The sequence below is a fragment of the Dryobates pubescens genome, chromosome 8 (assembly GCF_014839835.1).
Source record: "Dryobates pubescens isolate bDryPub1 chromosome 8, bDryPub1.pri, whole genome shotgun sequence".
Taxonomy (NCBI): Eukaryota; Metazoa; Chordata; class Aves; order Piciformes; family Picidae; genus Dryobates; species Dryobates pubescens.
In genome coordinates this window covers 9,191,436-9,214,836 of record NC_071619.1, presented here as the reverse complement: position 1 = coordinate 9,214,836, position 23,401 = coordinate 9,191,436, and the positions used below count along the sequence as shown (strand labels likewise).

The 23,401-nt window shown below is 41.2% G+C and overlaps 1 protein-coding gene across 3 annotated transcripts in view; it reads right to left on the bottom strand.

Moving 5' to 3' along the window:
- SORCS1 (sortilin related VPS10 domain containing receptor 1) overlaps positions 1–23,401 on the bottom strand; it is a 320,163-nt gene that overhangs the window by 70,140 nt on the left and 226,622 nt on the right. For all 3 annotated transcript variants that reach the window (XM_054163380.1, XM_054163381.1, XM_054163383.1), the window contains exons 6-8: positions 16,743–16,807; positions 5,770–5,888; positions 2,824–2,913 (exon numbers count right to left, since the gene is read on the bottom strand). In XM_054163380.1, the coding sequence (XP_054019355.1) occupies positions 2,824–2,913; positions 5,770–5,888; positions 16,743–16,807 (274 nt within the window). The remainder of the gene's footprint in view (positions 1–2,823; positions 2,914–5,769; positions 5,889–16,742; positions 16,808–23,401) is intronic.

Genomic DNA, 23,401 nt, shown 5'->3' with positions numbered 1-23,401 from the left:
TGCATTAATATGCAGTTCTACTATCTGCCCCTCTTGGCTCTCCAAAGACAAAAGAGCACAATGCTGTGCATGGGTTTGGTCAGGCATCTACTCAAATGAGTAAAGGCCAAGGCTTTCTACATTACTAAACATGTTTCCATTGCCCTTTTAGCACTTACTCAGGGAACTTTTCTTTCTGGCAAGATAAATAGCTGGAATGTGTAATGCCTGTTTTATTCTGTCAATTACTGGAACTGTCAGCTCTTTTTAAGATCTGTATTTAAGCTGGGTTTTTTTTAAGTTATTGCTTCTTCTTCCATCAGAATGTGAATCTTGAGGTTGAAGGAAGGTGATGAATTTAAAACAGATTTACCACACACCCATCCCATCAGTATTCAGCCCAGCAGCAGTTAAGCACAGGTCTTTTAAAAAAGAGAAATTGCTTGGCTTGCTTCAGCATTCACAGATGTTGGCCCAGTGCATTGGTATAAAATGGAGAGAATGTATCCTGTGTGTACATTTAAGGTGATTATCATGAGCGATACTACAGTCTGTGACAGAGCGCACATTGTTGTGCTGTGGTACAGAATGGGTAGTACCAAAGCCACTGCAGAAATTAGCAGGTCTCAGGAAAGAGTTTTACAGGGTTAGCACAACCTGTATACACGTTTTATATGCAGGCATCTTCTTGAATGGGAGTTTCAAGTTCATGTAGGTTGTTAATCAGCCTGGCTACTAGCCTGCCAATGCCAAGAAGGAGACTATTTTAATTTTGACTTGCTATCGGCCATTCCTGCCTGAGCAGTGGCATCACCCACCAAAGCTGCCAGCTGTCACACCCCTCCAGTTTAGGACAAGTGACATGCAGAGACAAAAAGCTCAGTATTTCCATCTTCAGTTCCAGAAGTCGCTTAGTACTGTTTACCATATTTGGTCCCTCTTTCTTAGATGAAGGAGATAAAAGAGAATTTAGGCATAAAAGAAGCTGTTTGTTTCAATTCCTGGAATAGTATAGCACTTTGTGCATTTTTAATAAAAAGCAGCTATGGTGCTTTGATAGCAGCCTCCTAGACAGCCACAGCTCCACTGTAGCTCCTTCCAAGCCAAATGTAGCTCTTCGGTCTTTGAAGATATTCTGAGCTTGGGACAAAACATCTTAGCACTTTAAATATCTGCCTTTTTCTTTAGGTCAAATAACATGGATGTATTGCTCCAATTCCCATTCTCTGGAAACACACTGCAATTTATGTGTAGTGTATTTTCCCTGGCTCTCCAGGTACCTCTTTGAGAAAGTGGACAGTTGAAAAGATAAATGTGGGCTAAAGGAGACAACCAGTTCAAAGCAAGCAGTCTCCCTTACAGTCTGAATCAGCTGTAAATTACTATTTTGATTTGGGTGTTACCAATAACCATGCTACAAATGCAACTCCTTTGGCTAAGGGCTACTTCAAATAACACCTGCTTAAATTTGATCTGAATTGACAGATTAATTCCTTTCTGCTTGGACAGGAAGTTTCAAACAAACCTATCTTTAAACATGATTGAAGATTTTGGGACAGACCACAAGTCTCCTGCATCAGAGCTTCTGGTAGGGTCCTCAAAGTCCTTCAAGCTGTGCTTGCAGGTAATGTAAACAGGAGCAAAGGGTACAACTAGGTATGACTAGGTAAGGTATGGTATTGAAGCTGCAGTTTGGTTATATAAAGGCCACCCAGTTAATCCACCATAAACAGGTCAGTTGGGTTGAGGAATCAAAGACAGGCAGTTGTGATATAACATAATTAACATAATTATCCCTTGGAATATTTCTACCTACAAAATCTGGGGCACTTTCAACTTCTAGGAACAGGCTAATATTACACTTCCTTTTTTTCCTTTTTGACAATCCTTGATTAATTTCTGGGGATGTGTTTATCTCCATATGTTAGACCTCAGAAAGAATCATAGAATCAACCAGGCTGGTAAAGACCTCAGAGACCATCAAGTCCAACCTATTACCTAATACCTAACACCTCATGACTAACTAAGCCATTGCTTCAAGTGCTACATCCAGTCCTTTTTGAACACTTCCAGGGACGGTGACTCCACCACCTCCCTGGGCAGCCCATTCCAATGGCCAATTGCTCTTTCTGTGAAGAAGAATCTACAAGATCATTTGCTGCCTTTAATCTTAAATTTCATTTAACCCAGACTACATCAAGAGCGAAAAGGCCTAAAAAAAATTGAAAACAATCAAGAAAAAATCTTCTGTCATCAGGAAGTTGTTAGGAGCCCAGCTGCACAACAGTGATTTCTTCAACATGGAGCTAAAATTTCATATAGATCTTTAAAAACAACAACAAAAAAAAGCAACTCCAGAAGGCAGCAATAGCCTTTCAAGCTCCAATGCTAATTCACCATTGTTCTTAATTAGGGAAGATATGGAGCAGACACACAAAGACATCTCTTTGCTTGGTTCCCATTAAAATCTGCTAATGAGGCACAGCACAAAAAGCAACTCACACAGGACAGGGACGAGAGAAGGGCATTTTAAGACCAATTAAAGGGAAAAAAAAAGCCACCACACAAAAAGAGAGTCCCCTCCAAAACTTAATTAACTAACCATAAAGAAATGGTAATTGACAAGGGCTGTGGTATCTATCTACATTTCTTGCTGATGTCCTTGACAAGCCGAACTGCTGACTGTGTTGTTAGTCCTTTCTCGCTTGCACATGTTCAGTTAAAGAAGAATGATGTTTTCACTCATTGCATGTCATCTTGCAATTACTTCTACTGGGATCAAGAGCTTCTCTACAGCCAAAATATCTGTCAGCTCACACTGGCATTCCAGCCACAGCAACCTACCTTGGGCAAGGAGTACTTTGGCAGCTTCATCTGTGTAAATGCATTCCTCCTATAAGAAACGTAATACCGTGGTCTTCCTCCTGATGTCAACTGTGAGAAGCAAAAAAGGAAAGTCAGCATCAAGATTTTTAAAAATAACTTTTAAAACTTATTCTTATTATTATCAGGAAAAATATCAAACAAAAGCTGTCAGGGGAAACGCCACAGTGTTGGTGGCAATGGCTTAAAACCACAGCACTGTCACAGTGGATGAAAAAGCAGTGATCCAAAAAGCCAAAACAGAAAGCAAGAGGAGACAAAGGCCATAATTTCAGGTGAAAACCTGATGAAAGTGAATTCCTGGCTTGGCTTGGGCCTCTTCCTTACCACCAAAGATTCTGTTCTTCACTCTCTGCAGAACTGCCATGCCAGCTATTGGTTAGATCAGCAGACTGGCAGCCATGATGCTTGATTTCCATTTCTGCCTCCAGCTTTGGTTCCTGCATGGCCCCGTACAAACCATCATATGTATCTGCTGTGAGATCAGCTAAGCATTCACAGCTCCTGAAAGCAGGAGCAGCTCAGCTGATTTGGTATTTCTGTGCATCTGGAGATTAATTTAAGTGCCTAAACACTGGTGGTATGAAAGCAGGAGCAGCTCAGCTGATTTGGTATTTCTGTGCATTTGGAGATTTATTAAAGTGCCTAAATACTGGAGGTATGACCTTGAAAATGCTGGGTTAGAAAAACGTGAGGTTTCATTTCCTACCACCTATTTAAAAGGGGTAAAAAATAGAAAGGAGAAAAAAAAAAAAAAAAGAAAAAAAGAATAAATATCTGTCAATGTTATCTGGCTTCCAGTGCTGCTGAAGTATAATCAATGTTTGTAAAGTACTTTGAAATCCTTGGATGAAAGATAGTGAAGAACAAGTATTCCGAGGGATTCTCCATGCAGAACTTTGCTTTAATTGCCTGATATTCAGGCTTATCAAGACTTTTCTTTAGTAGCAAGTGGTTTAAAATGCACTGAAGTAGTTTAAAACGTGAGATACAGAGAGGCTAGGCTCATACCAGATTATGTAAAATAGGAACTATTTCTTGTTCTAGAGCTCATCAGTATATTTTTTTTTAAGGGAACTGAGCCAAAGTAAGGGAAAGGAAGGCAAGAAGTACTGTTTATGAGTGTGAGTTCGTAAATAAAACACTGCATAGTGGGAGAAATAAACCCACATTCCCTAATCCTCATGTTTTTTAATCTACTCATTTCCCATTTCAAAGGCCTTGGTTGTTGAAAAGCTGGGTGGAGATTAAGGAAGGTAGGGAAGGCTGGGGAAGGAGAATATTAATCATTTCCTCCAAGCCTTTACTGTCTGGTATAGGACTATTCATCATCTGAAGAATAGTGTTTGGGATAAAGCAGAATCCAGCGTCAGCCATGGCACTTTATTCAGCTGTACCTTCACCTTGTTCCAGCTACATCCAGATAACATATGTAACCACTTGAAGAATCCCATTTTAAATTACCAGCAAACACTGAACCCACAAAATACTTTAAATAAAGCAGAAGTTGTTTCCAGGGATTTCAATATTATTATTTCAAACCTGTGCTCATTGCTAATGCAAGTGTTATCTCCTTGACCTGATATGTGTATTTCAAACCTGTGTTCATTGCTAATGCAAGTGCTATCTCCTTGACCTGATATGTGTATTTCTGTTTAAGACTCCTAAGACGTTTAAGGATTAAAATGGGAGCTTTCCAGATTAAAATATTAGGTGGTACCTTCACATGCTGCATTATGCATGTATAACATTGTGCAAAGTCCCACTGGGCATTAAAGGGGAAGAGTTTAAGAGGCTACCTCTCCTCACATGGCTCCTTACACCATGCAGCTGGCATGGAGGGGGAACAAAGCTGAGATTTGACAGCAAAATACAAGGGCTATCCAGAAAGGTAGACAAACTCCCCAACATTGCCTTCAGCTGAGGCAAAAGGGCTAGCTTCTCTACAGTGTGTAATAACACCAGGTCAGAACAGACAAGACTAATGATCTTGAAGAGCACAAAACACAAGGCATCAGTGATGAAGTGACTAATCAGTTCACATGGGATGAGAAATTTCCCATCTGTGTCACTCAAGAAACAAGAGAGAATGGCTGAACAGTAGATGTGTGCCCCTGTTTTCCTTGTCACACAAACATTTCATTCATTGCCTCAGACACACTAGGTACAAAAGCCATGTCCAAATGAACTCATTGGTCCTTTCTCTTTCCTCCACCTCCACGCATGGCAGAATATAAACTGCCTGGAAGACCAGTTTAGTCCTAATGATTTCCAGTTCACCTCCATGCAATTCTGTTGTTATTTTTGTCCTCTTCAGCTGTTAGTAAATGGACACTGGCAGCAGCTTAATGAAACCTGCAGTAGTTCAGATCTATTCACTAGCTCTCATCAGAACACAGCGTGGCTGAGTACACCTCATCTTCAGCCTTTTCACTATAATCATAACTGAGGCATAACAATAAAGCCTGATTGCTCCTCCTTTGGTTCTTCCCCTGATTCTTTCCCTCCTTTTCTGTTTCTCTCTCATGATCAAAAAAGCTTTGGTCTACTCCCTGGTAATAGCAAAAGACTGACACATCACTTCAAGCTGAGAGGTTAGAGCAGTAATTCCAGAGTACTGAGGAGGTTGCAGGGAGTGGCATAGAACACTCCATTAAGGTGGATGGTCTAGGCAGGAACTCTATGACCCTACAGTGACTATGTATTAGAGGTAAAATGAATGCTCTCACCATTGTAACGAGCTGCTACAATCACTCAATACCATTATTATTACTTGGATCCAGTGTTCTGATTAGTTTGGAGCTAACACACATGCACACATATGCAAAGGGATGGAAGTGAAAATAATAGAATATAGAATAATTATACAAAATATTCGAGTAAGTAGGAGATGAGGGTGTTCTGCACCTGAACAAAGACATAATCATCCTGGACAATCAGGGAATTATGGTCAATGTAGCCTGGAAAGGGCTTGTTGCGAGTGGCTTCGCTGCAGTTCTGCATCTTGCACGTGATGTACTGGGAATCTGAAAGGTAAAGAACAAAACCAAGACATTTGAGGTCCTGAGTGTAGGTTGTTTCTACTGTCACAAATACATACACTGAGGCAGCATTTCTGCCTCACAGGACATGAAGTTACACCATCCATTCCATGTAACACAACACTTTCTTCCCTTACATCCCTTGTAAATCCATCCTTGATCACTTTCTTCCTTCAACTTCCTTCCTTCTTAACCTGTCTCAGACTCCTATTCCTTTCATCCTACCCTACATCAGAGCTACACATTGCTCCTTTATACCAGAAGAGACCCAGCATAGCTGATCTGCTTACTCCATTCTGCTGGATGGATCCCTGCTGGAAGTAGAGCATTTGAAGGTGGCACAATGTGATGCTTGTGGCTCAGGTCTAAGAGACCTAGTCATGGGCATATCATTCAGCACTGTTAGCCACCCTGATGAGTATACTTAGATACTACCCAGGCTAAAGCTTAAAGATCCGTGAGGGAACACCAGAGATGTAAAGGATCCTTTAGAGAGGCAACAAACAGTCCAAGTCCTGTGACTCCAGAAGTAACTACCGGTCTGAAGAGTTGTGTCTATGCTGCAGGACAAATACTCTGTGATGAGCCTCCATAGTTTCCCTGTCATCCTCATAGTGTGGAATTTGCTGTAGAGCAGGACAGCTTCTCCTAAGCCACACGTTGAGTTTATTTAAACAAGCCCAAGGTCCAGAGCGTACACAAATACAAGGACACCTTCACAGGACACCTGCTCCATAGTGTCACAACTGAGAAACCCTTCTACAGTGGACCTCTGGGTTTCCTACAACACTTACACTCTCCAGAGCAATTCAGGTCACCTTGGAAAGTAAGGTGAAAGATCAGCTCCTGTTCAGGTGTTTTACCTACTTCTCTGTTGACTGTGTATGTAGGTGCACTTTAGCAGTCCTGGGCAACCATTCCACACTCTCTTGAAGCTAGAGGCCTTGGAAGTTTCAGTCAGTCATGTGTTTCAAGCTAAACAGTCTAAAGAGGACTGGGAGCACCTCTCCTATGAGAAAAGATTGGGGGCTGAAAAAGAGTTGGGGCTGTTCAGTCTGGAGAAGAGAAGGCTCCGAGGAGACCTAATTGTGGCTTTCCAGTATCTCAAGGGAGCCTATAAGAAAGCTGGGGAGGGAATTTTTAGGGTGTCAGGTAATGATAGAACTAGGGGGAATGGAAACAAAGTAGAAATGGGTGGATTCAGAATGGATATTAGGAAGAAGTTCTTCAGCATGAGGGTGGTGAGACACTGGAACAGGTTGTCCAGGGAGGTGGTGTAAGCCCCATCCCTGGAGGTTTTTAAGGCCAGGCTGGATGTTGCTCTGAGCAACCTGATCTAGTGTGAGATGTCCCTGGCCATGGCGGTGGGGGGGTGGTGGAAATAGATGATCCTTGAGGTCCCTTCCAACCCTAACAATTCTATGCTTCTAAATGCAGCCCTAAATGATCCACTGTCACTGGATGGGATTTCCTCATCTCCTATTCTGAAGCACTGCAGGGTGCTCATCTCATAATCCATCACCTGAAGAAAAACAAATTGAATTTCTTAATGGTGGTAATTTATCCTAGAACAAGGAACTAGATTCTCAGTATTCAATTTGTGCTATTTCAGATCAATTAAGAAGTTACACTTTGTTTAATGACAAAGCTGATCTACAGGAAGAAGTATTTTGGCACTCCAGAAGTAACCCTTATATGACAGAAACACTACATGGCATTAATGTTAGAAATGCCTCTAATCTTTTTTTTCCTTGTTTGATATAATTGCTGCCTTCTGATCAGAGAAGTAGCATTTTCCACTGAAATAGAAATAGCTGGATTTTTACCATCTCATATTTAATCTTGGTTTTAATTAAAATCTATCATCTGACATTTCTTTGCTTGCTTCTAAGGGCTGTTGACTTCTGCTTGAAACAGACATGCAGGGTAACGAACCTTCAGGAAAGTTTGATGAAGGATGATTTTACCCTGGCATTTGCAGAATTATTGGAATATATAAAGTGCTAAGTATTATTAGTCACTGCAGTTTATAACACTTCATGCTTTTTCAGCTCACTGCAAAACACTAATTAATAGAGCCTGGAAAGCATAATCGGAAATGCAGTTCCCTTCAGAGGGACACGGTTTTTTCCACATTAGCCACGAGAGGGCAGGGAACGATGTAACTCCCAAGCCTGCTCATCCAGTCAGCTTAGGAAAGTTCCCTTTCAGAGCTGCTTAGCCCTTTGTCCCTCAGCTTTCAGGAAGAAAGGCAAGAAGAGGACCAGAGGATCTTCCACGATCCAACAGTATTGTGTAGTGCAGCATGCCTATTCCTTGTTGTAAGGCAGAGAGCACATCACCTGCAACACAATCAACTCTCAGTCCTGTTTAATTCCATCTGTTGTATCATGAAGGAGAGCCCCCCCACTCCAGTCCTCACAATCATAGAGTTGTTCAGGTTGGACAGGACCTTTAAAGGTCATCTAGTCCAATACCCCTGCAATAAGCAGGGACATCTTCACTAGGTCACCTTGCTCAAAGCCCTACCCAATCTGACCTTGATAGTTTCCAAGACTGGAACGCTTCCCACCTCTCTGAGTAACCTGTTCCAGTGTTTCACAACCTCAACTGTGAAAAAATTCTTCCTTGCACCTAGTCTAAACCTACCCTTTCTTAGTTTAAAGTCATTACCTCTTGTCCCATTGCAACACCTTAGAGCCTGTCCCTATCTTTCTTACAAGGCCCTTTTAAGTATTGAGAGGTCACTACAAAGTCTCCCCAGAGCCTTCTCTTCTCCAGACTGAACAATCCTAACTCTCTCAGCCTGTCTTCACAGAGAAGATGTTCCAGCCCCCTACTAACTTCTGTGCCTTCCTCTGGACCAGCTCCAACAGGTCCATGTCTTTCCTGTGCTGAAGTCTTCAGCATGGTACTCCAGGTGGGGTCTCATTCTGTCTCAAGAAGGTTCATGAATGAAATGCCTGCTAATCCTGAGCTTGAACAAAGCAGCATCAGTTGAAATGGATGCCCCCAACCATAATCTGAGCTGTTGGCACAACTAGATACCTTTTCATATATGGGATCAGACCCCTGTTTCCTCCCGTACACCACCCCTGTTTCCTTTTACTTCCATAGGTACACTGGCTGTGTGGGAGACATTAAGAGAAGACTGCAGTGCTCTCTTACTTCCCATGAAAACAGACTATCTATCCTGAGAGCACAGGAAGGTAACAGGACAGATGCCGCTGAGATCAGCCAGCAAATTAAAGAATCTCCTCCACAAGAGCTTTCAAAGAGCAGGCCAGGCTGACATCCATTACAGGTGAGTGAAGTTTTTTCAGTCCTGTTTTAATGGAGGAACAGGGACTATGTCTATTTCTGCTGTGATGGCAGAAGTCTGTGCAGCAGTGATTGTACTATTGATGAAGATTTACTAAGGCAATTCCTGTGAACTTTTACAGTGCAATTCTCCATGGCTTCAATTCTAAAATGCCAGTAATAACTACTAAAGGGCAGAGCTCTGAAATTGCTTAAGCTAATCTTCCAAGCAGCCAAACCCTGAGATGTGCACGCTGAGAAAAGCTCCCTCTGCTCTGGGAGACAGAAAGAAGGAAAAGTAGGCTTCTTGCAGTGCCTGGATCCCTCTTTTTTTTCCTTAGGGAAGTTTTGCCGTGCTCGCATTAACTCAAGGATTTTGTTTCGGCATTTGATTCTCATGGACATTTTATGTGATTCCATTGGCAGAGCTTTGTAATTTAGCATTAATTAATGTCAATTAATGTACTCAGTTGCTAAGCTCTGGAATTAATTTCATTAGTTTTCCTGCACAGATGTTTTCCCTGCCATAGGTAATTAGGACATTACGCTTTGCGTTTCCAAACCCCTCACATCCAACGACGGCTTCTGGTTTTAGTATACAACAACAAAGTCACGCTGTGCCTGGAGAGAAGCAGACAGCAAGTCCCAGCTCTTGCACTCCCAGACACTTTGATTTTGTCACATTTAGACAAAGATTTTTCTTGGGGAATGGCAGCTGTTTCTAAAGAGGAAGCATAAAAAGGTCACAGAGCACAAGAATGGAGGAGAAGCCTTGTAAGGGAATCCTTTGACAAAATGAATCTGTTCCAGTGCTAAAAGAGAACTGCAAATGATCACACAGAAAACGTTAAGAGCCAGGGGGACCCTGCACCACAAAATATTTCAGATTTTTCTGTTTAGATCAAGCTCCATGCTAACATGTTCTCAAGGGAAATTCATCCAGTCTGTCCCAAAAACATTTCTTGACTCAGCTGGTGGAGATGGAAGGTTGGCGGTGGTTACTGGAGGATGGTGGCCTTCTGCAAAACTACACAGACAAGTTTCAAATTCCTTCCTAAAGCAGACTAGGACTTTCTGCAGGATACTTTGTTGCTGAGTGTTATTTTGGATGACATATCAAACTGTAATACCCACTACTTTCCAGTCTAAGCTTCCATGTATATTTTTCAAAACCATTATTTGGATACAAAGATAGTCAGATATAATATTCACTGTAAATGTCTGGGTTTACTTTTACTTGTCTTTAATTCAAGGATTGTATCCTTCTCTCTACAAATAAATCCACCATGGATAAATCAGGAGCTTATGCAATGAGCATCTACTTAATTTAAGACTTGTTTGTCTTCCAGATTTACTGTGGAGTATCCCAATTCATTATTGAGCAGTTTAGACATCAGGGATAGTTTCTGCTTTTGAAGGATGACTGGCATCCTATAACTAATGAAGTTTAAGTACGCGGTAGTAAAATATCTCACTGAAAGACCCAGAGCTGTAAATCCTCTCCAATGCTGACTAATAACCGAAAACTAGAAATGGTTACAGGAATTTGTCCAGGTGCCTTAGTAGTCTAGACACACCTTCAGCATCCACAACCTCCCATAGCAATGAGATCCACAACGTTATCAAAAGTTCTTCCATGCTGTAAACCTTTCTTCTCCTTTTTTTGAGAAAGACACAAAATGGATGTGCTTTATCCATTTCCATCCGGTCTGAATGTGGACCAGTGAAATGTTTATGGTATGGGAATATATTCCCACCTCTTCAGGACTCAGCAACTTCAAGGCAGTTAACCAGTAATGAAGATCACTAAAATGAAGTCATCCCGTTTACTAACTACTCACAAATGTGTGTTTATCCTGCTGCTACCATCTCTTCATTGAATGTCACTGTCAGGAATCTTAGAGAGATCAACAGATGTTATTCGCCAGGACAAATACTAATCATGATCAAGAAAAAAACAATATTAATCACAATCAGGAAAAAAAGCCCAACTGCACAGGGTGGTTTAGGGCACTGTACAGTGGGCACAAAGGGAATTCAGCACTCTAGCAATGTTAGCAGAAGACTGTCAGGCTAGATTGCTTACTCTTTTTTCCATGGTACTGATTATTTTATTCTTCCCCACAATGTTCAGTGAAAACAGAAATTAAATCCTTGGCATAACTTTGTGATTCAGACACTATTGGTAAGATGCTCAGGCCCTGTTGATCAGCAAGCAGAGCATACCTTGCTGACCCTAGGTGAGGCTTTGGTCTTACCTGAAATCATGGCAGCACCTGAATTGCCTTTCAATAAGAAAAGCTGCTGTGTGAAGTAGGAGAGCAGAAGAAAAGCAAAGGAAACGAAAGTACTTTTAAAATAACAGGAGTTCTCTAAATTTTTGCCAGCACATCAGAAAATCTCTTAACCTCTTTCAGTCACACTTAAAAAAAAAAAGATATAAATTAAAAACTTCCCTCAAAATCAACTGCCATCTGTCTATGTAAGTGAATGCATAGCTCATAAATGGGACAACTGGTATTCTTGACTTGCATCTATAGGAACTGTCACTTAGATATCCTCTGAGTCCTAGAATCATAGAATTATTAGGATTGGAAGGGACCCCAAGGATCATCCCGTTCCAACCCCCCTGCCATGGGCAGGGACACCTCACACTAGATCAGGTTGCTCACAGCCACATCCAACCTGGCCTTAAATGCCTCCTTGGGCAACCTGTTCCAGTGTTTCACCACTCTCATGGTGAAGAACTTCTTCCTAACATCCAATCTGAATCTGCCCATTTCTATTTTTTTTCCATTCCCCCTAGTCTTATCATTACCTGACACCCTAAGTCAGCTTTGTCATGCTATGGAGGGCTAGTGGATACACCCAGTTAGCCTCCAAACGCCTTCTAGGAATCCATCTTTCTAATTCTCAACAGTTTGGACTCATCAGTAGGTATCACATGAATAAAAATTACCCCCCATGTCAATTAGCTTGAATCAGGCCTTACTGAGATAACCTTTCCTAGCTCAAATGAGATAAGCCCATTAATTAAGGATCTTTCAGGCTTTGGGTATTCTTTATAAACCTAAAACCCACATGTCATTAAGTTTATATAGCTTCTGAAAGCACTTCAAGCTGCATTTGAGCAAACCTAGATTTAACTTTCCCCATTCACTCTGCCTGCTGACTAGGGCTGCGAGTGTAACAAAGAGAAGCTTATCGTGTGGTTAAGAACTGTAGGGGATTAATTGTCTTACAGAGGTGTTGACCTGAAACCAGGCAAAAAAAAAGAAGTAAAAAAAAAAGAAATCATCACAATTCCTGCTGACTTTGCTGGCTTGCCTTTGATCCTGCTCCAAAATCAAAGTGGAACACCAGGGATACCCAAGCGTGCAAATGGAAATATGTGATAAGGTTCACATGAATTTCTTCCAAACAGGAAAAATCCATTTTACCGCTGTGCTCTCAGTCCCAGCTCAACTCAGAGAGTGGGCCTGAAGCCTTTTAAAAATAAACAAAACCATCACATTTGACAAGATGAAAAGTTGCGTGCTGCTCTCCCAAATTTACACCACAGAATTGAAAACATAAATGGCGACGATTAGCCATGCAAATCTGTCTCCAGCGACACGACTGAACTGCGCAGTGTGCGCACAGTTCGCTCACCGCTACCTGCACCTCCTTCAGAAGGAGCTCAGATTTTCTGGATCCCATGGGAAGAATAAAAAGAGGGAGAATGTGCACTCAAGACTTGGGTACAAAATTAGTAGCCATAACCTCAGCAGATGTAAATCACCATGCCTCTGAGGCTATACTGATTTATGCCTGCTAAGGGACTCCTATTTTGGACCTTGTCAACCTCTTACATTATGTATATAAACAAGATAAATAAAATTCACAGACAGACCATAATCAGGGAGCAGAGATCAGAGAGTTATTGTTGTTACAGCAGGGAAAGCCCAATACTAAGCTTATTACTGATAGATGTTCTCAAGCCACCCTGCCTGGGAGATCACAGGATTACAGGATCACAGAATGTTAGGGGTTAGAAGCGACTGCTGGAGATCAAGCCCAACCCCCCTGCCAAAGCAGGACCATAGACTCTATCACAAGTCACACAGGAATGCATCCAGATGGGTCCTGAAAGTCTCCACAGAAGGAGACTCCACAACCTCTCTGGGGAGCCTGTTCCAGTGCTCCAGTGACCCTCACTAGTGAAGTTCCTCCTCATGGAGGGGTAACACTGCATGTACTCTGCTGGCATTTCCACTTCTCACCTAAAGCTGGAGTCCCACTACTCAGCTTCTGCTGCAAAAGATACTAAGCACAAGAATGAGGTGGTTTGTCTTACTCGTTTTGAGTTCAGCAGGTTTTTGGTTATTTCCCCAGGACTCTCCTTTCTTTTCTTCTTTCTCCCTGCATGTTTTTTTTTAAATTATTTTTGACATGTCTGCATCTCAATTTTAATCCCTTTATTGAATTTTGACACTTGGTTAACTCTCAAAAGAGATATTGCAAACAAAGTATAAATAAAGAAATAGGAGAATATTAAAAACCAAAACCAACCAAACAAAAAAAAACCCCACAAAACACAAAAAACCCCACCAAAAATATTTGCAAATTATCCTCAGCTTGGAACAACAGAAAAAAAATAGAATATCATCAGTTTCATAGAATACATAGAATAAACCAGGTTGGAAGAGACCTTCAAGATCGCCGCGTCCAACCCCTCAACCAATCCAACACCACCCAAACAACTAACCCACAGCACCAAGCACCCCATCAAGTCTCCTCCTGAAAACCTCCAGTGATGGCGACTCCACCACCTCCCCAGGCAGCCCATTCCAATGGGCAATCACTCTCTCTGTATAGAACTTTTTCCTAACATCTAGCCTGAACCTCCCCTGGCGCAGCCTGAGACTGTGTCCTCTTGTTCTGGTACTGGCTGCCTGGGAGAAGAGACCTCACTTCAGCACATTTCACCCCACTGGCAGGAACACACCTGCTTCATCCAGAGGAAAAAGATTTGTTCATTCTTTGGAGGATCACAGTTACTTCATCCAGGAAAAGGAGACTGATTTAGTACTTAAAAGAAGGCTCCAGTAACCAAGAGATCTGAATATACCATGTTGGTCATGGTAACTAGAGTAACGGATTATGGGCACACTCATAGCTTTCCTCAGTCTCAAAATCCTGTGTCCTGTTGCGCTACCAAAAGTCTCCTGGCAAAAAAAATGCAGTGAAACAAGAGGTTCAAGCTTGAACAGAGAAGATTTCACCTCATCATAAGGAGAAATGTCTTTACAGTGAGGGTGATGGAGCATTGGAACAGGCTGTCCAGAGAGGTTGTGGAATCTCCTCCTCTGGAGACTTTCAAAACCCACCTCAATGCATTCCTGGGCAGCCAACCCTAAGTGCTCCTGCTCTGGCAGGGGGGTTGTACTCAGTGATCTCTGGAGGTCCTGTCCAATCTCTAATGTACTGTGATACTGTGAAATGTTCCAAGGTTACTGCTTACTGATACCCACTATAGTCCTCCGCCAGAGACCACTGCTCCCTGGAGCAATAGCCACAACAGAGCAATGGCAAAATCCAGCGTATTTTCCCATATTGCCAATGAGCTGCTCTGGGGACCCCTTGACCCATGAGCAGAAGTTCTAATGACTGGTTTGCAAGAGTCACCACTGGCTGAAGGTTTGGCAACACCATGATATTTACATCAGTAGCTCTGTCACTGTCTAAACAGAAAAAGTTGTGCTGCCTCACAATCAAGACAATATAAATAGAATAAGCTACTAGAGCTCAGCTGATGAGGAATGATTTTATATTCTGCAATTCTTGCCTAATATTTCTGATTCCTCAGTGAGACCAGTTCATCTATCTGTCTTTTGGTCTCCACATTAAGAGCTGTAATAAAGCTTACTAATTTGTTAAGCACTCAAGAAGTCTTCTGCAGAAAGGTGTTCCAATTCTGCTAAGTGGTCTTATTATAGCCTAAGGTTTCAAACAACACCAATCAAAGCATTTGGAGCAGGACACTTTTTCTGCCCACTGATAGCTGAACATCTGTCAAAAGCATCACCAAACTATAGCTTCTTAAAGGCCATTTGTCGTGCTTCATGTCAATGACCTCATCAAGGTTGGATGAGATGATCTTGAAGGTCTCTTTCAACCAAAGACATTTTGTGATTCTGTGACCTTGAATTCTTAATGCTTAATAGCTAGCAGTAACTCTTGGTCCTGAAAATAGACACTGTCCTGTCAGTGTATTTCATTCTCATCTAGCATGTCCCAAGAAATAGAAACCCACACGTTCCAAGCCTTGCCACCACATTCAGGTCAGTGAAACTGAGAGGAGAAATAATAACCAGAGATCACAAATTATAAGAAACAGAGGTACCACATTCTTTCACTTGTACTAATCTTGCAGATCTTGAAATGGAAAGATCTCTAAAACTTTATGGTTTCCATCGCAACTGTTTCCTTGCAAAATTCATCTTCCAGAACATTCTCTTTCATGCTAAATTTCAGTGAGTGAAAAAATATTGTGACCTTACAGTTATCTTTTTCAGGTAGTTTTCAAGTTTCCAATGACAAAAGACACGTTCTTAAGCAGCACCACTGCATTTAGGGGTATGATTCAAGGAAGAATTGCATGCATTTTAGAAGAAGTTAATTGACTGCATTGTTAATAGTTATATATTGCAAATGGTAAGAATCTGCTTATTATGTTGCAGCAAAGCTGCTACCTACAGAGGAAACAATATGGAATTACAATGACTAGATCTATGGCAGCCAGGCTTTCAGCGTGATGCCTGCCTGGGGGAATCCAGTGTTGTGGAAAATAAATCCATGGAGGAAGTTCTGCAAAGGCAGTGGAGCTCAAAGATAAATCTTGAGAATGCATGGGGTGGGAGGAGAAAAGGCCAGCGGGTGGCTTTGGGGTGCCTGAGAGAATTTAGAGCCAATTAGGAGAGTCACAGGTAAAGGAGGTTCCTGGAATGGAGAAAAGCACCTCAGGAGGTAAAGCAGGGAGAGAGAAGCTGATGAAAGTGAAGGACAATGACAGGACAAGCAGTAACAGTGAAGAATACATTTAGGCTGGTCATTAAAAGGTTTCTAATGGGAGAGAAATGAGATGTTTTCAAAGGTAGTACCTAAGAGTATCCCTGGTCTGTTAAAACTCCAGCGCTATGAACGAAGTGATATTATGCACTGTGTGAAACAACAGCAGCTAGACTGCGGTGCAGGAACTTCTCTCCAATGTCATCTTCCCATGCACAAAAATCAGGCAAGAAGAAAGTAAAGTGCTCTATATACTAAGTCAAATTACTGCTTACCACCTCTCACACCCTTTCACAGGCTGCTAATCCCAAGTTTTTGCTTTGCTTGCAAAACTTCTTTTCTCACAGACCTGCCTAAGAACAGTCAAATCCCCCATGATAAATGAATTAATCACTAGAGAGAAATCACATTTTCATTCCAATGTTGTGTGGTTAAAAGAATAGGAGGGCAGTCCAGAATACCACAATATTTGGAAGACGATGTACTTACGACCATCCACTGTCTTTGCCTCCAAGTGCACAAGATCGGGCTCTCTACCAGACCCCATCATAGACCTGGAAGACAGATTGATATAAAGGCATTAAAAATAACAGAGATCATGAATCTCTGAGATATTAACTCCATAGGAGATCCTGCTTAGTTGGACCTCAACTCATAGTCAGAAGAAAGAGCACAGCAGTTTTAAAAGCATTTGGGATATTTTCCTGAAATAAACTTGAAAACTTGAAAGAAGTTTTACCATATAATCAAATTAATGCCACTGTACTTATGAGTTCTTCGTTTCTGGCCTCTTCACTTCCTTCTACCTGAAGACTTGTTTCTGCTCTTGTTGGTGGTAAGCATTTTGATGTGTCTCCTGGTTTGGTCAGAAGGCTGAATTTCAGTTCTGGGTGGGTTATGGGAGACTAACTAATTGCATTTGCCAGCATACTAGTTATAGTTATTCCTTTATATTGGACATTTTATGTGCATTTCCTTAATTGACACTCTTAATGATCAATATTCCTTCATTAATTAAGAAATTAATGGGGGAAATAAAACCAGATCCTGAGGCATTTTATCACTTCTGATCTACTAAAGCCAGTGTTCCATTAATAAAAGAAATGTCAGACTGACTCAGAAAATGACTGTTAGTTCACTCTGAATTAACAAGCAACAACAAAAAGACGTGGAGCACTGAAAATAAGGGTTTTATGGACTCCATCTTTATTTCCACTGCTGAGGTTCCTCGGGACTGGCACTGCTGACCTAGACAATTCCCTGGGACAGTGCAAATGGCAAGTAGTTTGACAGAAAATCTGAATTATGCAGTACTGACTGCAAATATGTGCAGATTCCATTGTACACCAGCCACAGAAGCACAATCAGCCTTGTTTCTGGTCTTGGTCCCATCATCCATGTCATAATCCCAGATTAAGGGTTAAACAACCCATTTCTTCTCAGCCATCTGACCTTCAAGTTAATAGATGCATGAGGGAAGAGAAACATCTTTTTCCAGTGATGGACAAGCTAGATGCTGCTCTGTTCAAAGTCTCATTATTTTTCAGGAAATCAAAGCTAGGTTCAAACAGTGATTTAGACCTTAATTCACTTCCCACTGACTGCAATCAGAGGCAGCTCCAGCCCTTAATCATGATGCGCATTAACTAATAACCATTATAAAAATGTTAACAATAACAAGACTATTTGTGTCCTGATTAATCCTTAGCTTTGCTTGACAAAATCTCTAACAATTCTCTAGCTAGAAAGGGTTTGATTTTTTTTTTTTTGTTCTCCTTTGCTGCAGCCTGGAAGTTTCAGAAAAGACTCCGAGCCAGCTCTGCTTTCACCTCTTCTCCATATTTAATAACATTTATGGCAAGGTCTATTTCTCCAAAATGTTCAACTTCCATTTAAAATCTATTCTTCTTAATAACTGACACCATGTGGGCGGGAAGGGAGTAAATTCCTAGGGCATTTTTCCTTTGCCTGCTATCATCAGCAGATTTAGGGCCAAAATCCTGGGCCTGCTAGTTACAATTTAGTTCAAGATAGATAAATGTCAGTGACAAACAGCTCTAAAAAAACTGCAGAAGAACTAAGCTTGTACTTTGGCATACCTCCTTTTTATTCCTGCTTATCCAAGTGAGCTTCAAGCACACCTGGAACTGAGCTACTGCAGAAGGCAGAGCACAGCTCTGTCTATGCATTCATCCTCCTGACCTCACAGAGCCCCATGGGGATGTGAACTCTCCAAAGAAACAAGGATTATATTCCATGGATTTGAACACTGTCTCTTCAGAGACACAAAACAATGGTATTCATCCAGCAAAGAACTTGTTGCCCTAGTTAAAGCCTTTGAGTCTTGAGTCAGGTGCTTTGTGATTTTCTTTTTCACAGTGTTATTCTGACCCCAAGAAGCAGCTCTCTTGTTTCTTAGGCTAAGACTGCGAATTCGGAATGAGACATCACTCTCGCTTTCACTTGTGATATGAGCCATAACTTATATCAATGTCTTAGATGTCTTCAGAGCAGCATATAAATATCTGGACCCACCAAGCCCTGAGAGTAAGAAGGCTGCAACTGTAGTGACCTGCATATTACTTACTGCCACACTGGGAAGGCAAGTACTGAGACTGCAGGAGCTTCAACTCAGGGTAGAATTAAGCCATCAATTATGCCAAGGATGTACAGAACAAGGATGGCTGAAACATGTCTGGCAATAAATATTATTCATTTAGTCAAGGTCTTCCTTTCCTTTGATATTCCTAACCCCTGCAAATTAGAAATGTGATGACAAACAAAGACGAAAGCTAAGGCCTAAGGAATCTAAGGGAGTTCCTAAAGTCAAACAGGTTATCTAAGGTAGAGTCACGGATCATATCCAGGTCTTCCTATCTGCTAGATCTTTCTTCTTACCTTAGAAAATACACATTCCATAGTTTTGATGTATAATGGGCTTAATTTACTTGTAACAGCACAAGGTCACTGTCAGGCCCATAATATTAAATGATAATGTGAACAATCAGTTACAGAGGACAGGCAGAATACAAATACAATAACTACTCAAATCAACATTAGCTGTACACAGAAACATATCACTCCCATCTGGATCCTGCTTAGACCTGCTGACCAGAAATTTTTGATGTCCCATTTCCTTGTATCATTCTGTCTTGTTCCACAGCAGCCCTGTAATACTTCTCTATGTCCCTCCATGTCACTTGAAAAGCCACATGAAGTTAACTCTCTTTTGGCCCACTTATACACTATAGATATTTGTGTGTGATCTAATCACACTCAACTCTTTTTGCAGGCAATGAAGAGAACCAGGCATTTGCAAGTTGTGGATCATCTGAATGGGGTTAGATATGACTTCAAGAGAAGATAAACTTTATCCTAAGAAGTGCTTTTTCTCTCTATTCAATATAAGATATCTGGATACCTATAATACAGATGTCCACATGTAATCTCATAAAGGTCCCAAAGCAGGCAACACAACCTTATTTCCTACATTTAAAAACATTAATTACAGATAAACTATTGTAAGTCTGTAAGAAAAGGGGAAAGAGAAAGTCCTGGGATATCTTCTCTCTGAGAGTAATATTTTACATAGCTTACCTCAGCCATGTAAAATCCTAGGAGACATTCAGAAATACAATATTGATGGCAATGAACATACACACAAGATAAATGCAGTGCTATTGGTTGCACTGCACCTGAGAACATGCCCTCTGTAGGAAGATCTACCTATCCTTTTACAGGCAGAGGACAATCACATCTTAAAACATCTGCTGGAAGTAAGGTGTTAGGAACAGTGGAATATACATCAGAAATCTTACATTTTTAGTGTATCAACACTACTGAGCATGCAGGTACACTATCAGTGGATTTTCTTGGCTTTTGGTTGGGGGAAAAAAATGATCATCCTTAGAAGCTGAGAATGTGCTTCTACAAGCATATTGCTAAGTCCGTGCCATCAGTATGAAACTAAATGAATAAACCTAACTGATTACAAAGAAATTCTAGTTCTGACTGATGCCTGGATCCGAAGGTTCTCATACCAAAACCAGACTGATTAATAAATACAAGCTTCACACGTGGAAGAAGAAAGTTCCATGGTGGATCTGCCATAGTTAACACAAAAGCCTCAAACTCATTGTTTCCAACTTGATACAACTGCCTGCTCTACATTATTTTTCTGTCAGTGGAACCTGGTCTGTGTATATTTCACAAGCTAAAGACGGAAAAGTACTGCACATCTGATAGTTTTTAAACTGAGCACCCTCTGAAGAAAAGGGGTACAGAAGAACAACACTTTGGGACCCATTCAGCTACTGATTGCTCTCAGAAGTTACTCTAAAAATAAACAGCAGTTCAACGGCCATGCCCTGTTCTGAACAACGGCCAGCAGCACCTTCTTCTTGTATTTCACAATTCTATTGTTCCCTTTCAGCATCAATTCTCAAAGAGTAACAACTAATTCGTCCACAAACTTTTTTTTCCTGCTGTGGTCTAGGTTTTCACTTCATGGTAAAATACCTGCACACCCTTTGTCCATCCCTTTGACTTCAGGCTTTCAGCAATATGCCCTGAAACGTCAGTAAAGTATGGATATGCTTGCAAACCTTTCTCAGTGGTGCCTATCATATTTTTCTGATTAGTAGTGTTTTTTGTGGTTTGTTGGTATAATTGTCTGGATGTTTGGGAATTGAAAAAAAAAAAAAGGAAAAAAGAGAGAAATCTTTGGGGAAAATGATTTAATAAAGGCAAGGGGAGTGCAAGGCAGTGGGATCACTGCTTTGATACAGAAGAGGCTCAGATTATGAAAAACATAGGACTCCCTACAGTCCTATTACAAAGTTGCTTCCTAAAATTTTAATCACTATCAAATCTGCTAAGCAGTCATTTTCACTTGAGAGCTTCACAAATCAATATCACCGGCTGCAATGCAGTAATTGCAGAACTGCAGATTCTATACCCACTGTGAAAAGCAGCACTGGGAAAAGACCCCAAATCATCCTCTGATTTAGAACTAGGCTGAACTAAACAAAAGTAGCCTGGCACTGCCCACTATACAACAAACGCTAGCTGGCATATTTCTGTAGTGACCAGCCCCTTGCCATCTCTCTGTCTGAAACATTTCTAAAACCTTGGCTTCCTTGGCCTGTTAGCTCTTCCAAGCCAAGGAAATTCAATAGAGGCCTTGTTTATCATGGGGTTTCCACCTCTTCTTTTTTCACTTCTAGGGACAAAAGCAATTGTTTATGGATGCTGGGAACTGATGACGCATGCAAAGCAATCAGACCACTCAGAACTGCAAAAAGGCATCATTGTGAAGACAGAAAAAGCTTCCACTTGGTGTACTTGATTTCAAACTACCATTTTCTTGTAAAGAAAGTACCCAAAGCACCAGACAATAAGGGCTCCATCTCAAGGGTTTCTGCACTCTGAAAAGTATGTTTGGGTGCCTTTGGTTTTAAATACTTGACTTCAGTCACACTTTATCTGGGACTATGTGGACAAGAAATTTGATGGCAAAATCTTTGTATGTGGTCCTTGTATCACACATGCCCGTTGCAGCCAAGATCAAGGGTCTTTTAAACTGAGCAATAAACAACACAGTTATTTTAGAGAATCTTCAATACAAATATCCCAGAATGAAAGGCTGGAAGAACAGAAATGCTGCTATGCCCTTTTCACAGGCAGAGCCAGTGTGAAAGTCATTTATTCTTTATGTGGGGACAGAGATGTTTTGCAGCTTTCCCATGTCTCAGGGGAAATGAACAAGTGCAGAATGAGGACTCCTATGACCATCCCTCACCTTCTTTTGGGTGGAAACAAGGGTATGTTCATGCAGCAATGGATGGCAGATACATGACAGGTAATAGCATGACTCTACCAAGCTGGGTGAAATATCCACACAATCCTTGCTATTTTGAGCTTATCAACACTGACTAAGAATAGGTTAGAAGTGGCTGCAGTGCAACAGTGCAATACCAAACAGAAAACTGACACATCACTTGGAAAAGCCAGCTTGACCCTTCATCATTAAAAAATTGCCTCTTTGCACTCTCTCTTCCTGCAACCTGTGCTAATTCTTTCTGGACATTAGACTCCAGTTGCATTTTGCAGATTACTTTGTGCTTAATGTGTTTTGTATTTTGAGGCATCTCCTGACCTTCAGCATTCCTTCTCCCCAGCCTCATTTAAGCATGTATCCACCTCAACATATAATGCATTATGCAGAAAGACTAATTGGCTGCAACAGACAGGTGAAAGAGAGAACACACTCTCAGAGATCCTTATGCCAAAGTTGTCCTATGAACATAAATATTCTAACAAGCTTTATCCTGTCACAATAGAGCTATAAAGTTGCTCTGTTCAGCACACGATAATGGCTTTATAATTCAATTATTGGTAGAATTTGCCTTTGGGGATTTATCTTCCTTTAGCCTCAGCACTCATGCGAATCCCTTATCGTAAATCTTGCCAATGCAAAACCAGCTCCCCCACCGCCTCTGGGACACATCCTGTGCCGCTTCACGTTAAAAAACTGACAGTTTATTCCAACTCAGTGAATGGCAGGTTTTTGGTTTTGCTTTAAAGGACAGAAAAAACCAACCCAACAAGAGTGGATGACGTTCATGGAGTCCTCGGTAGCATCATTTTTTTTGGTTCCACTGATGCTTCTGTAATGCTCTAAATCCTAATTACCATTCATAAAAATAGTAACATGTAGCACTGGAACAGGGAGCCTTTTGTCCAAAGATACAACAGTACTTGACAATCAACCTTTAAGTAACCTTCCCTGCATGCTACTGATTTGTTCAGGACCTATGGAAAAGTACAAGACCGGCAGACCAAGTTGGAAACAGGAGCTGAGCATTTTTTTTTCCCCCCTCAGCTTTATAGAAAAACTTCACTGATTAGTCAAGAGCACAGGGCCCTCATTGATTTGACCAAGATCATACAGTTGTTATGTGGCAGAGACAAAAACAGAGCCTGAGAGTCCTCCAGGCTCTTTTTTCTTTTACTACTGTATTGACTCCACGAGGACTTTGCAGATAACTCTCTGTTCCTTTTCTTTGCTTGCAGAGGTCAGTGAATCTGCCCCAGGGAGTTTAGTGTGGGAGGGAATTCTTGTAGTTTCTTTACTTCAGTCCCTAGTA